The 15,665-nt window shown below is 41.7% G+C and overlaps 2 protein-coding genes across 4 annotated transcripts in view; one reads left to right on the top strand and one right to left on the bottom strand.

The window, feature by feature from the left end:
- ZNF200 (zinc finger protein 200) overlaps nt 1–15,665 on the bottom strand; it is a 70,545-nt gene that overhangs the window by 27,828 nt on the left and 27,052 nt on the right. The gene's annotated exons all lie outside the window — the stretch shown is intronic.
- LOC103551644 (olfactory receptor 1F1-like) lies at nt 8,091–11,240 on the top strand. The gene has a single exon (XM_070566964.1). The coding sequence runs from the start codon at nt 10,156–10,158 to the stop codon at nt 11,107–11,109; it is 954 nt and encodes a 317-aa protein (XP_070423065.1). The 5' UTR covers nt 8,091–10,155; the 3' UTR covers nt 11,110–11,240.

Below are 15,665 nucleotides of genomic sequence, written 5' to 3'. Positions count from 1 at the left end.
TCCTTCTCCTGGGTTCCCACAGAAAACTCCTCTTCCAGTTACCATATATGTGATACTGTGTAGTCCGCTTATTGCTGCTTCCTCTCCCTGTCCTTCTTCACCCACAGGTCCTCTACAGACTGTGAGATGCTTGGGACTCATACACACTGTTCACATTGGATGCCCTGTACACAGCTTGGCTCCGGAAACAAAACACACATGCAACCCACTAATATCGAATAGGTGAATGAAAAGCATGTCTTCCTGGAGAACCCAATCTGAGATACATTTAATAACAAAAACAACAGCGTGACAACAAAGAAAAAGAACAGATACACTATGCTGCCTAAAAAAAGGTTAAGTACCAGGCAGAGGTCCATTGGCCACATTACTAACTATTCATTGAAAACAACACTTAGTATTTTGGAAACATAATTTGGAAACATAATTTTGCAAAATACAATGTTGCCACCCAGTCATTTTGCTTGATTTCTCTGTGCACTTGACATTGTTTACCGTTAGTTTCTTTTTTATTTCTAACACATTAACATATTTCTGTTGACTATAAACCTAGGAGCTGAATTGCCAGGTCATAAGAGTGAATCTTTAGCTTGTTTTTTAGCAGCAGGTTTTTTTTTTTTAAAGAACCTGAGTTAACAACCGTTGCCAATCTTTTCTCCATCTCCTTCTCCCCGAAGTCCCCCAGTTCTTAGCTGTATATTCTAGTTGTGAGTGCCTCTGGTTGTGTTATGTGGGATGCCGCCTCAACGTGGCCTGACGATCGGTGCCATGTCTGTGCCCGGGATCCGAACCAGAGAAACCCTGGGCAGCCAAAGTGGAGCACGTGAACCTAACCACTCAGCCACGGGGCCAGCCCTATTAGTTTCTTTTTAAAACTCACGACTTCATTAGCTTCTTAAACACCATTCTCTGCTTGTTTCCTGACTGTCTCTTTGCCCCATTTGTTTTGTCACCTCTTCCTCTTCTATCATCCCATATGTGTTTGTTTTCCTCTTGGGTTTTATTCTTGGACTTCTCATTCTATACTCTCTCCCTGGGCAATTTAAATCCACTTTCGCATCTTTAACCACGCCTATGTACTGATGACTTCTAAATCCACATCTGTCAGACCTCCCCTTGCACGTACATCCATAATGTCCAATTCCTGGATCCCTCCACCTGGATGGCTTCACACCCAACATTTCTTAAATGGAACCCATTATCTCCCCAATGCCACCGTCAGCACCACAATCCACCCCAATAAGCACAAACATGCCATATACTGTACTTCTGTCCTGTCTGCAGTGTCTGTCTCAATCAACAGTACCACTACGCTGCTATTCCTCTGCATTCTCCCTAATGCCACATATCCAATCAGGCAGTGCTCTGCATTCTACCTCCCCAGCATTCCTCAATATTATTCCCTACTGTAATGAGTAGAATGTGTCTCCCCCCCAACAAGAAAAACCCACAGGTGTGTTCAAGTCCTAGCTCCCAGGAGCTGTAAATATGACTTTATTTGGAAGTAGGGTCTTTATAGATGTAATCAAGTTAAGATGAGGCCATACAGGATTAGGGTGCACCCTACTCTAATGACCAACGTCCCTCTAAGAAGAGGGAAAGTTGGAGATAGTTTCATAGAGAGAATACCACATGAAGACATGGAGACACAGAAGACACTCAGGGAGAATGCCATGTGAAGACAGTGGCAGAGATTGGAGTGGTGCATCTACAAGCCTCACTAAGGATTTCTGGCACTAAGCAATCCTAAGTGATGGAACACTAAGGGTTGCTGGCAGCCATAGACGCCAGAAAAGAGGCACGGAACAGATTCTTCTGCAGAGTCTCCAGAGGGAATCGACCCTACCAACACTTTGATTTTGTGTATCTAGCCTCCAGAACTGTGAGAGAATAAACTCTTGTTGTTTAAAGCCACCTAGTTTAAGGTGCTTTGTTACGGCAGCCCTAGCAAACTAATACACCATCACAATAGAGCTACTTGCCTTATCCTTCCCATACGCCCTGTACAACCTTCTACAGTTGTTTCATTCTTCTTACGCCTTCCACCACGAGCATATTAAGCCCTTGAATATAAAGTAATGAGTCACTATTCACATTTGAATGCTCAGTGTTAGGCACTGGGTCTGGTTCATGTAAAGTGCATGTTTCATGAATAATGAGTAAATAGAAGTCGGCACCCAGAGGGATTTTGTGTTTTTCTCTCTAACCTCTCTACCCCAGCTAGACTGTATCTCCATAAGTACAAGGGCCCAGTTTTTTCAACAGTACCTGGGACATAGTCGTTGCTCAACAATTACTATTTACCTGAATAAATGGTTATATGAATTAATCAATATGGGGAAGTCACTGGAGAGGAAAATGAAAAAGTTCCCTGAAGGAGTTAATGGGCTTGGCTCAGGTCTCTGCCACCTTATATCAGAACTTCCAAGGAATACTGAAGCCTGATATGCATGTTTTAATGTATTTTTTAAAGCTTAATTTCTCCAGAACATTTAAAGTAGTTTAAAAATTAAAAAGTAGGTACATTAAAACTCACATTGTTTTGACTCCAACATTTTATTTATATCAAAACCAGAATAGGGGCCGGCCCCTTGGCCGAGTGGTTAAGTTCGCGCGCTCCACTGCGGCGGCCCAGGGTTTGGATCCTGGGCGCGGACATGGCACTGCTCCTTAGGTCACGTTGAGGCGGCGTCTCACATGCCACAACTAGAAGGACCCACAACTAAGATATACAACTATGTGGGGGGGGGGGGGGGCTTGGGGAGATAAAACAGGAAAAAAAAAAAAAGATTGGCAACAGTTGTTAGCTCAGGTGCCAATCTTTAAAAAAACAACAACAGAATATTCTAAAATTTTACTTTCCTAGTGATAAAGATTCCTTCCTTGATCAAACTCTAGTCAGGCTCCTCTCTCTTCTCAGCTAGGCTCAACTTTGGCCTAAAAGAACTGAACAAATACTAACATAGCACCTAATAGCTCCAGGCCACATCCCTAGGATGACCTACTCCCTCCTTAAAGTGCCTGCCTCAGAAAAATCAAGCTTGTCAAAAGAACTTACTCTGTTCCGGGAACACCTGAAGATAGGACCCCCGTCTCTGCCTCTGTGGGAGGATAGGAGCCTAACTTCCATAAGCGTCAGTGAGCAAACCCAGACGGTTTCACACGGACCAAGTCCCTCTCCCTTTTGCGTAATTTTTCACTTCCCTGACTCTGCTCAAGCGTCGCCATTCCCCCTCCCCTCCCCTCATTCTCTCTTTAAAATGCCCAATCACCTCTGCAAAAATTGAAAAGGTACTCAGCTCCTTCCCCTACTGTCAGTAGTTACTGAATAAAATTGCTTTCCACCGCTTTAACTTGCCTCCAGCTGGGTTTATCTTTCACACTAGCTTTAATGGAAGCAAACTCACTTCAAAATCTACGTCTTTGCCCATCTCAGTTTCAACTGAGAGAATTGCCATATTGGACAATTTCTCTCGACAAAGTGAAGGTCTCACAACACTATTAAATTAACTTTCATCTTACTGAACTTTTTAAAATTTCGATATTTTGTTCAAATAACTTTTGCATTAACTTTGCTTTTTAAAACGCATTGCATTGAAATATTCCTTTCTTAATTACTAAGCTTTTCCGGCCCCCTCAACTTTGGCGTCTCCACCTCGCACCTCCGCAGAGCCGGGAGCCCGGCAGCAGCACAGGAGAAGCTCCCTAGGCCTGTCCGCCGCGCGCAGGCGCAACGCGGAAGGGACCGACCGGCTGTACCTCTTCCCGGAAGCGCTGCACACACCCTCGAATGGACCAATCAGAGGCTGCGTCTCCAAGCTCTCCTAGCCCTGCTCTTTGCAGGTCCTTCTTTATTTTATTTTTTAAAGATTGGCACCTGAGCTAACATCTGTTGCCAATCTTCCTTTTTTTTCTTCTTCTTCCCAAAGCCCCCCAGTACATAGTTGTATATTCTAGTTGTCAGTCCTTCTGGTTGTGCTATGTGGGACCCGCCTCAGCGTGGCTTGACGAGCGGTGCCCTGTCCGCGCCCAGAATCCAAACCGGCCCTGGGTCGCTGAAGTGGAGCGCGCAAATTTAACCACTCGGCCCAGGCGGCCCCTAGGTCCTCCTTTATTTATCCAATAATAGCGGACCATTTCCCACCTGCTCCTGCCCAATTAGATAGGGGGCAGCGGGGCATCAGCTCTGCGCAGTCTCCCTGGGAAGTGCGGCGTAGGCTTCACGGACTATGAGCACCGGCGCGGAGTGGAGGTTCTGCATTGCAGTAAGTGGCTCTGGCTCTTTTACCCCGAAGTGACATAAAGATGACACTCGGGTTGGTGTCCGCCAACCTGGGTAACTGGCAGGTCCCATGAGCCTTCCACACTCCACCTGGTCCCTGTTCTTTAGGTCTCTGCCCCATCTGTCTGCGCTTCACAGTTAGGATGGGTCACAAGATGATCCTGAACATCTACTTCCACAGGCTGGGACTGTCGGAGGTCAAGGTCTGACTTCAAACCTGGATATCCTTTCAAAAGGCGAGGTTGGCTGTGGAGCCAGCAGCGTGTAAACAGGTGTAGGTCACTTGGATCTTATCAGAGTAAGGGCTCCTCTTACTCCGAGGCTAATCCCTTGCTACTTAATGTGATCCGAGGACCAGGCATTGCCTGGATGATTGTTAGAAATGCGTGATCTCAGGCTCTATCTCAGAGTTCCTGAATCAGAATCTTCGTTTAACAACATCCCTGGGTGATTTCTGTGCACGCTAAAGTTTGAAAATCGCTGCTTTAAGCTTCCCAGATTTCTGGTCTAGGAGACAATGTTGATGTCTGTATTTGGGTCTACAGATGGTGGCCTATACTGCAAACCTAAAGGAGATGTTAAGGTTTGAGCTTTGTGAGTCAGACTCAGACCTTTATGATATCGTAAGCATCACTTACCACTTAATCAAGATGATATAACAAAAGTGATGGTGTGGGATAATATAGGTGGAAAACCTATGGTGAGCGTGGGTATCTGGGAATGTGCAGAAGCACTCAGGAAAGGGAAACTAATGTACACAAAGAAGTGCTTAATCAACCTGAGGTTGAAAGACTAATAGGATGTGTATTAGGCATGAATAGATCTATTCATCAACATGGTATCCCATTAATATTGTTTCTAACCAAGGAACTCCCTTTATAACAAAAGGAATGTGGTAGCCAGTTGCCAAGTTGGCCCGCAATGATCCTACTCCTGTGTAATCCCTTCACACGTTGAATCGGATTGACTTTGTGTCTTAATTCATTTGGGCTGCTATGACAAAATACGATAGACTGGGTGGCTTATAAACAACAAATTTATTTTTCCCAGTTCTGGAGGCTGTGAAGTGCAAGATCAAGGTGCTGGCATATTTGGTGTCTGATGAGATCCTACTTCCTGGTGCATAGATGGTAATCTTTTCAGTGTAACTTCACATGGTGAAAGGGACAAGGGAGCTTTCTCAGGTGTCTTTTATTAGGGTACTAATCCCATTGGTGAGGGTTCTGCCCTCTTGATCTAATCATCTCCCAAACGCCCCACTTCCTAATACCATTACCTTGGGGGTTAGGATTTCAACATCTGAATTTTGTGGGGACAAAAACATTCAGTCCATAGCACTGTGTAAGCAACACAATGTTGTGGAAATGATGGTGTGTGACTTCTGAAGCTCCATCATAAAAGATATTGTGGCTTCCATCTTGTTCTCTTAAATCTTTTGCTCTGGGAGGAAACCAGCTACTCTGTTGCAGTGATATATCAAGTTAGCTCTTGAAGAAGTCCATGTGAGGAACTGAAGCTTCCTGACAATAGCAATGTGAGCAAGCTGTCTTGGAAGCCCATCCTCCAGCCATACTCAAGTTTTCAGACAATTGAGCCCCTGCTGACAGCTTAACTGCAATCTCATGAGAAGCCCTGATCCAGAACCATTTAGCCAAACCTGTCCCACAGAAATTGTGTGGGGTAAATGTTTACTGTTTTAATTTGCTAAGTTTGGGGATAATTTGTTACTTACAATAGATAACACCAAGGAATAAGGCTGGGGTCCATGAGATTCATTGGTATTTACTTGTACACCATCACTAGGAGCAGTTGATCTTATGGAACAGGGAAATGGTCTTTTAAAGACTCAGTTTTAGCACCAGTTGAGGTTACCCTGTGAGGTTAGGGTGTTGTTTTACAGGACATAGTGTAAGTTACATACCAGAGGACAATATATGCTGAACTTTCTCCAAAGCAGTTATTTATGTGGCAAGGAAACAAGAGGTAGAAGTGGGCATGTCTTTTTGTAATACAGTGATCTCCTTGCAAAATTTTGCTTCTAATATCAGCAACACTGGGCTCTGAAGAGACTTCTTGCTGGCCAATTAGGGCTCCATTTGCTACTGGATAAACTGACTGAAAAGAAGATTCTAATATTGTTATGACTGACTATCAGTAGAAAATAGTTTTGCTGCTACACAATGGTAGCAGAGAGGATTATGAATGGAAAGATCTCCTTGAGAGGATTCTGGAATTGCCAAGTCCAGTGATGGCAGTTAATGAAAGATTAGGACCATCATATAAGGGCAAAATCATAAGGAGGTCAAATCTCTCAGACATGAAAGTTTGGGTTATTATATCAGATTTTTTAAAAACCTTGAACAGCTGAGATGCTGGCTGAACAAAAGGGAACAGGAATTAGATTGTGGCTAAGGAAAATTCTTAATATCAACTAAGGCTTCATGGCTACCTGTGGACATGGAGACTACATCATCCAGTCTTATTTTCCTCCTCCTTTTGTGACATATATATTTATATATTTTAGCTAGCTAGCTTTCTTCTTCTTTTATCTCCATTTGTCCCTCTTACTTGCATATCAGATATGTAGTTATTGGTTAGATTTAAAATTTGATTCAGAAGTTATAGAATGTCATGATGGGATCATGATTGAGATCCTGGTTGTGGACCTGGATACAGTAACTGATGGGATTTTGTGTTGTTCCCGTATTGTGAGAAGGATAGTTACATTATGTTGGGCCAGAGAATTTCTCTTCTACTGAAGGGTAAATTGGTAAGAGGGATATCTGTCATTGTCGTGTAACTGGAGGGGTGGTGTCTAATGGGCATTTATCATGCTTTTTGGCCTCCCAACTTCTGTAACCCCTTCTAAAGCTTAGGTAATCCCCTACCTCACAATTCTGACTGGGAAAAAAGCCTACTTCTTCCGACATCACAGGAAACCCTGAATAACTTATCTCCCAGCCCCTCTTGCAACTAAGATGTGAGCATATGACTATGCATCAGATATTCTGACTCAGTCTTTGACATGAAGAAGGGGAATCCGTGAGGACTTTTTCTAGTGGTGGTAGCCATTGCAGCAAGATGGATTCCCAGGGTAACAGTGGTACTGAAGGTGTCTTATGTCAATGATAACCGTGTCAAAGCTGTGAACTATAACATTCATGCTTAGAGGCAGCAGGAACATTGTTATGCTAATCAGACTAGTTCTGTGGCATGATTTGGGCCATTTTAGCTGGTGTGGGACCTTCTGAGCCTGGTTCTCCAGCTGCTCAGTGTTTTTGAAAGGTATCTATTGTCAACTTGAAAAGCAAATTTGCCCCTTATCTCAAAGTGAGTTTATACGGGGATAGCCAAAAGAATTGCAATTCGGGATGTGTATGCTATGGCAAACCAAAGGCAAATCCAGAAAAGAAAGGAGGGGAGCTGCTTTTATAGAGAAAGGGGCGGAGGCCTGTTCTAAATGAAAGTCCATTGGGGGAAAGTAGCAGTTCAGGGTGGCAACAGCTTCTCATGGCTGAGCTGTTGCCTGGTGGGGAGAGAAGTCTTCCTTCAGCAGTAAACAAGTTTTACTTGCTGTCCAAGATGCAAGCTTCTCTCTTCCTGTTTGGTGTAATAGATGATGGGTGATAGTGCATGAGAGCTCCCCCTACAGGCCTTCCTGACTCCAATTTAGTTAAGGTTTATTTTATTAATTTCCACACCATTATTGTTACCGAACCTGAAGTGAGTTTGCTCACCCGTTGCGCAGCAAGCCAATCTCTGACACCGGGTGTGGTGGAAGAAAGTAGGAATTTTATTTTTTGTACAGCACTGAGCAAGGAGAGAGGGCAGCTAACGCTCAAATCCCAAACTCCCCGTAAAGCTAAAAGGAAGGGTTTTTATTTGGGGCTTTAGGTAGGGGAGGGGGAGCATATGGCCTTGCTGGTCGGAGCTTTCCCACCAGCCTGTCTCTGGCCTTGAGACACTTGCAGAGAGGAGGGAGATTGTGACCTTGCTGGTCAGCAGCTTTCCCACCAGCCCATATCTCTTTGCGGGAGGAGATAGTCCAGGTGCTTGTCCTTGACAGTGTCTGTCTCCATGAAGGATAGTGAATTCTGGAGCCAGGAAGCCAGAGAGTAAGCAGGGAATGAGTGTTTTGGTTTTAACCCCATATATGCTGGGTTTAATGTGGGGAAACTGATATCAGGGTCGGTATCATTATCATTTTCAAAAAATCCTTTCCTCTTAACAAGACTTGGTTTTTGTTATTTGCAACTAAGAACCATGAGTGAGGCCACAATAGCCAATCATCAGCAAAGGACTTGAACCCTGAACTGGACAGCCATCAGTACTCTCTCCAGTTCATCTCTACTTCTCTCTCTGTGTTTGCACTTTTTGCCCTTCTCTATAGTCTTCTGCTTCTCCATATATAAGGCAGTCAGGAGAAGTTACAAACTTCTGGGTTTACATGTCCAGACCAAAGTTATGCCGAGAATGACCCACAGGTCCTCAGCCTCGGTTCCAGGTTCCCTAATCCAATCATGAATCCTCCCTGGGCAGGAGGTGGTAGAGTATAAATTCGGCTGCTGCAGCCCATGTTTCTGGGACTCTCGGGATTAGGGGACCATTCTCCAAAAGAGGGCGCTCCATTGTGAGCTGGGAAGACATCCCTGAAGAAGACTACTCTAGGCATCTGGAGTTTCTCAATCATGGCACGCTATGCTCTCTCTGATATCTCTCCCCCTCATTACAAACAGGTTATCCTTTACACCAAAAGCTTTAAAGGAACTCTGTAATGCACAACTCTGTAATGCTACCCACCCACAGCATCCTTATCTGAAAATGCATCACTAAGTCTACCCAGTAAATGACTAGATATGAGGGGAAAAAAGGGGGTTCACTCAGATAACACTGCAATAACCCCAGTTTCTGAGCTAACAAAATAAGAAGAAAAATCTTTTAATAACTGAATTTTCAAATGTGTAAACATAAGCCAATATCAGCAAGGTGAGGCAATTTGAGGTCTCAGAGAATTTTCTCTGGGACTTATCTCCACCCAGATTGCTTTATCTCCAAATTCTGACCCAGGAGTTGGATAATATACTTTGTCATCATTGTAGGGTCCACAGGGACCAGGAAATAAGTGGGACAATTACTCTCTGCTTGTCTCTAATGAAGCTCTCAGGGAATCTGGTCCCAGTGGCCATGGAAGCTCTTGTAAATACCTGTCTCCAATTCCCCCAAATATCCTTCCTGCACAGAAGGCTAAGGCCATGGACCTCTGCTCCTCATTTTCTCAGGACCTACCTATATTCCTAAGACTTTCCAAAAATTATAATAAAGAGGAGCATTGGCCAGTTCCTCAAAGGTTAAGAGCACTTGATAGCAGCAGCCCCAACTTCTCCCAGGTAAGATTATAACAGTAGGGATGTCAATGTTTCTTTACTAATGCGTGAAGTTCTTTGAAGACTCTCCTTTGTTAAATCTTCCAGATCTGGGGAGTAATAGTAAGAGTCTTGAATCCATCAGCTGGAGCTTGAGATAAACCCAGTAATAATCAGCCATTTGTCTTGTCTCTAAGAGCTACTAAGAAGTAGAAGAAAGCCTGGGAATGTTAAAAGAGACATACATAATGGCAGAGAAGAACTTAGTATGTGCCTGTGTGTTGTTTTTATATTTGATAAAACTTTTAAAATGAGTCCAGTGGGACCAGCATCATGGAGGATGGGGAGTTGGAAGTTGAGGATATAGGGACTAAGGGCAGATCCTGACTGAGCAACTCTAATACAGGTTTTGTTAATATGACTGTGGATGGAGCTTGGATTGTTACATCCAAACCCTTAGCTTCTAGGTTTCTGACCTCTGCCTCTCATCCCTGCATCTGAGTCCAGGCCATGAGAGGGGCAAACCAGTCGAGTGTCTCCGAGTTCCTCCTCCTGGGGCTCTCCAGGCAGCCCCAGCAGCCGCAGCTCCTCTTCATGCTCTTCCTGAGCATGTACCTGGCCACAGTCCTGGGCAACCTGCTCATCCTCCTGGCCATCAGCATGGACTCCCGCCTGCATACTCCCATGTACTTCTTCCTCAGCAACCTGTCCTTTGTGGACATCTGCTTCTCCTCCACCACTGTCCCCAAGATGCTGGCCAACCACATACTTGGGACTGAGACCATCTCCTTCTCTGGGTGTCTCACACAGATGTATTTTGTTTTCATGTTCGTGGATATGGACAATTTCCTTCTGACTGTGATGGCCTATGACCGCTTTGTTGCTGTGTGCCATCCCTTACACTACTTAACAAAGATGACCCCCCAGCTCTGTGCCCTGCTGGTTTCTGGGTCATGGGTCATTGCCAACCTGGATGTCCTATTGCATACCCTGCTGATGGCTCGACTCTCATTCTGTGCAGACAATGCCATCCCCCACTTCTTCTGTGATGCGACCCCCCTCCTGAAACTCTCCTGTTCTGACATATACCTCAATGAGATGATGATTCTTATTGAAGCAGGGCTGATAATGATTGCTCCATTTGTTTGCATCCTGGTATCATATATCCTTATCACTTGTGCTGTCTGGAGAGTCCCATCCACAAAGGGAAGGTGGAAAGCCTTCTCCACCTGTGGCTCCCACCTGGCTGTGGTTTTCCTCTTCTATGGCACCATCATATTTCTGTATTTCAACCCTTTATTCTCCCACTCTGCAGAGACAGATATAGCAGCTGCTGTGATGTTCACAGTGGTGACCCCCATGCTGAACCCCTTCATCTACAGTCTGAGAAACAAAGACATAAGGGGGGCTCTTGGAAAAGTGGTTGCTATGAAATTTTTTCTACTCAACAATGAAATGGGCTAAGAAAATCACAGAGGGAACTTATTTCCAAGAAAACCACGTCCCTTTCTTCTATTGCACAAAAAGTAGCATTCGTTTCTTGTAAGAAAACTATCTACTATCGATCTTGGGAGAACAAAACTTGATACAGCCTCTTCAGGTTAAAGATGGAAAGAGAGATCCTTTTACCAAATAACTTGACTATTCCAACTGGCAATGCCTTTCAGCCAAAACCCAGGAACATGCTCCTTGTTGAATAAATTGGGTTTATTACTCATTATAACAAAGGAGAACACACACCATGGGGGAATATTGAGGCATCTTAGTAGGAAAGTGCTAGAAAGGACTTATTAAAAGACTTAGGTTTGGGGCCAGCCCCATGGCCGGGTGGTTAAGTTCGCGCATTCCACGTCAGCGACCCAGGGTTTCACCGGTTTGGATCCTGGGTGCGGACACGGCACCGCTCATCAGGCCGTGCTGAGGCGGCGTCCCACATGCCACAGCTAGAAGGACCCACAACTAAAAGAAAATATACAACTAGATACTGGGGGGATTTGGGGAGAAAAAGCAGGAAAAAAAGAAGATTGGCAACAGTTGTTAACTCAGGTGTCAGTCTTTAAAAAAAAAAAAGACGAGTTTGCGTGAGTTTACTTTGAGGATTTGAGGAATTGGGTCTTTGCTGAGGATTAAATGCTGTCACAAAGTGGGGATAATTTTTTTTTATTGAGTTATTGATAGGTTACAATCTTGTGAAATTTCAGTTGTACATTAATGTTTGTCAGTCATGTTGTAGGTGCACCACTTCACCCTTTGTGCCCACCCCCCACCCCACCTTTCCCCTGGTAGCCACTAAACTGTTCTTGGTCCATAATTTTAAATTCCTCATATGAGTGGAGTCATACACAGATTTTCTTTCTCTCGCTGGCTTATTTCACTTAACATAATTCCCTCAAGGTCCATCCATGTTATTGCAAATGGAATGATTTTGTTCTGTTTTGCAGCTGAGTAGTATTCCATTGTATATATGTACCACATCTTCTTTATCCATTCGTCTGTTGCTGGACACTTAGGTTGCTTCCACGTCTTGGCTATTGTAAACAGTGCTGCAATAAACATTGGGGTGCACAGGACTTTTGGGATTGCTGACTTCAGGCTCTTTGGATAAATACCCAGTAGTGGGATGGCTGGATCGTATGGTAGTTCTATTTTTAGTTTTTTGAGGAAGCTAAAGTGGGGATAATTTTTATTGTGTGTCTTAATGTATTTTATCTACAAGGAGGGAAGACTAGGCTGAGGCCAAAGCTGTGATTGGCAAAAAAAATACAGTCACTCATATCAGCCATCACAGGGTGAGTTTGTTCATTTTTGTGGCTTGGACAGTGTTCATGTTTTTGTGTTCAGACATAATTACAGAGTGGTCTTGTTTTATCTTGCTCCATTAACAGTCACAGAGTGGCCTTGTATGATACTGTGAAATTCTCTGTGTTCATCAGGAGAGCACCAAGACCTAGCTGTGAGTGCCAGGCCAGCTCCTGGATATCAGGGCTGATTTCTCTTTCTTACAACAGAGACAGAGATAATGAGCACATCTGATGGGAGGGTCAGACTGGTGGTGGGGCAGGAGAGGGTCTAGGAAGCCCTAATTCTGCCACACATTCAAGCTAATTATTTTTATCTTCTTATCTGAGTTTTATGTATCACACTCCATTACAACAGGAATATGGGTAAGTTAAACAAGAAAGAAATGTCTTCCAAAATCTCAGTGCCCAGCCATGTCAATCAACTGCATCTTTTTTTCCACCCTCTGTTCCATTTAAGTCAAGGCACTGAGATATTTTACATGGATACCAATTTACATCCTGATTTCCCACTTTCATTTGATAATAAAGCTTTTCTAAATTGCTATCTAGTCTCCACAATATTATTTTACTATTATACATTTCCATCGAGTTGTTCTAGCAAAATATACTCACTAGTAATTCTGTTTCTAAATTAAAACAGAAATTAAATTTACTATTTAAAAGTATGACTTTAAATTTATTTTGAAAATTATTGCATAAAATAAAAATTTGACATATATATGAAACTGGTTAAAACATCCCTGAACAGGATGGTCTGGATTTTGAGGAACAAAAAGGATTAATTTCAAAGAGATAGGTAAGAGGAGATCTTGTTTGAAAACTGACAGAATTCAGAATCAGAGGCTGTTTCTGAGTTTATCGTATGATTTTTTTATATTTATCATATTTTTGTGTTGATATATTTGCCTAAAGGAATAAATAGTAGCATTTTCAATTTTCAGCCTATATTCAAGAATTCTTCATTATAAGATAGAAAGTACCTCTTCCTTGAAAGTTTGAAAGAAATCCTCAGCCTTTGTTTTATGTATTTTGTTGCTCTGTTATTAGATAGATGTATGTTTGTTTATAATTGTAATATATTCCTGTTTTATTCTTTTGTCATTATAAAATGTCCCTCTTTATCTATAGTAACATTTTTTGTTTTAATGTCTATTTTGTCCGGTATTAGTTTAGCCAGTCCAGCTTTCCTGTGGTTGCTGTTTGCACAATATATCTTTTTCCATCCTTTTACTTTCAACCTATTTGTGTCTTTGAATCTAAAGTCTGTACCCTCTAGACAACATATACTTTGATTGTGTTTTTAATCCAGTGTGACCATCTCTGCCTTTTGGTTGGATTGTTTAATACACATCCCTTTAACATTATTATTGATACAGTTGGATTTATGCTTGCCATTTGCTTTTTGTTTTCTACGTCTTGTGTCTTTACTGCTCTCTTTTGCATTAAGTGCATATTTTCTAATGTAGCATTTTAACCCCAGTAGTGACTTTTTCCACTATATTTTTTGGACTTGTTTAGTGGTTGCTCTAGGTTTTACCACATACATCTTAAATGATCAAAATCAGCTTCAGATTTATACTAGCTTAATTCCTGTGATACATAAAAATCCTCCTATAGCTGTATTTCCTTTCCCCTTTTTGAGTATTATTTATGTATTATTCCTTTCCATTTTATATTTATCAATGTTACAAGCCCCACAATACATTGTTATAATTACTACTTTACCATCTGTGGTCATTTCCTTAGTCCATTACAACTTTACTCCCACTCACTTCCTTTGTGATTTTATTGGCAAATACATTACACATGTTACATTTCTATATGCTATAGGCCCAACAACACATTACATATATATTATTTTATCTAAGTGCTTTTTACATCATTTAAGAAAGGAAAGGAGAAAAAATACACTTATAGTATCTTTTATAATTAATTAGTCACCTTTATCAGTACTTTTTGTTTCATTTGTGTGGATTTGAATTGCCATCTCAGGTCACTTGCTTTTAGCCTGAAAGAGTTCTTTTAGTATTTCTTGTAAAGTAGGTCTGCTGGTGACAAATTCTCCTAGTTTTTGTTTACCTAGGAAAGTTTTTGTCACCGTTGTTTTTGAAAGATAGCTTTGCTGGATTTAGTATTCTTGATTTACAGTTTCTTTCCTGAGCATTTTTCTCTTAAATTGTTTTTATTATTTGTGAGAGTTCTTTAAATGTTGACTCAATAGTAAATGGTTAAACAATATTTTTTTTAGCATGTTTACACCTTTTCACAAATACTGCAACTAGCTTTCCCCAGTTTATACTTTGCCTTTTGGTTTTATTAATGGCTTTTTGGACATATTATATATTTTAATTTTATATTATTAAAACTAGCAAGCATTTATTTTGTGTTTTCTTCCACTTCTCTTTTGCTTTATATTTTCTTCCTCATTCTATCATTATTTAAATCTCCACCTATATTTTCTTCTAGTTGTTTTTAGTTTTTACAGTTTAAATCAATAATTTGTGTTTATGGCTCTAATTTCATTTCTTCATATATTTATAAAATTTCTCCAGTTACATTTTTTAAATTGAGGTGACATTGGTTTATAACATTGTATATATTTCAGGTGTACATCATTATATTTTGACTTCTGTATACACTACATCTTGTTCTGCACCAAAAGACTTGTTTCCATTGTCACCGTACAAATGTCCTCCTTTACCCCTTTTACCCTCCCCCGATCTCCTTCCCCTCTGGTAACCACCAATCTATTCTTGTATCTATGTGTTTGTTTGTTGTTGTTTACCTTCCACATATGAGTGAAATCACATGGTCTTTGTGTTTCCCTGTCTGACTTATTTCACTTAGCTTAATAGTTTCAAAGACCATCAGTGTTGTTCTAAATGGCAAGATTTCATCTTTTTTATGGCTGAGTAGTATTCCATTATATATATAACATTTTCTTTATCCATTCATCCACTGATGGACACTTAGGTTGTTTCCATGTATTGGCTATTATAAATAATATTGCAAGGAATATAGGGGTGCATGCATCTTTTCAAATTAGTGTTTTCATATTCTTTGTATAAATGCCCAGAAGTGGAATAGCTATATCATATTTTTAATTTTTTGAGGACTCTCCATACTGTTTTCCATAGTGGCTGTACAAATTTACATTCCCACCAGCAAAGTATAAGGTTTCCCTTTTCTCCACATCCTCTCCAACACTCCAGTTACTTT

Source organism: Equus przewalskii, chromosome 12, assembly GCF_037783145.1.
Source record: "Equus przewalskii isolate Varuska chromosome 12, EquPr2, whole genome shotgun sequence".
In the NCBI taxonomy this organism is placed as follows: Eukaryota; Metazoa; Chordata; class Mammalia; order Perissodactyla; family Equidae; genus Equus; species Equus przewalskii.
The sequence above is the reverse complement of the archived record's forward strand: the minus strand, read 5'-3'. Positions and strand labels throughout refer to the sequence as shown.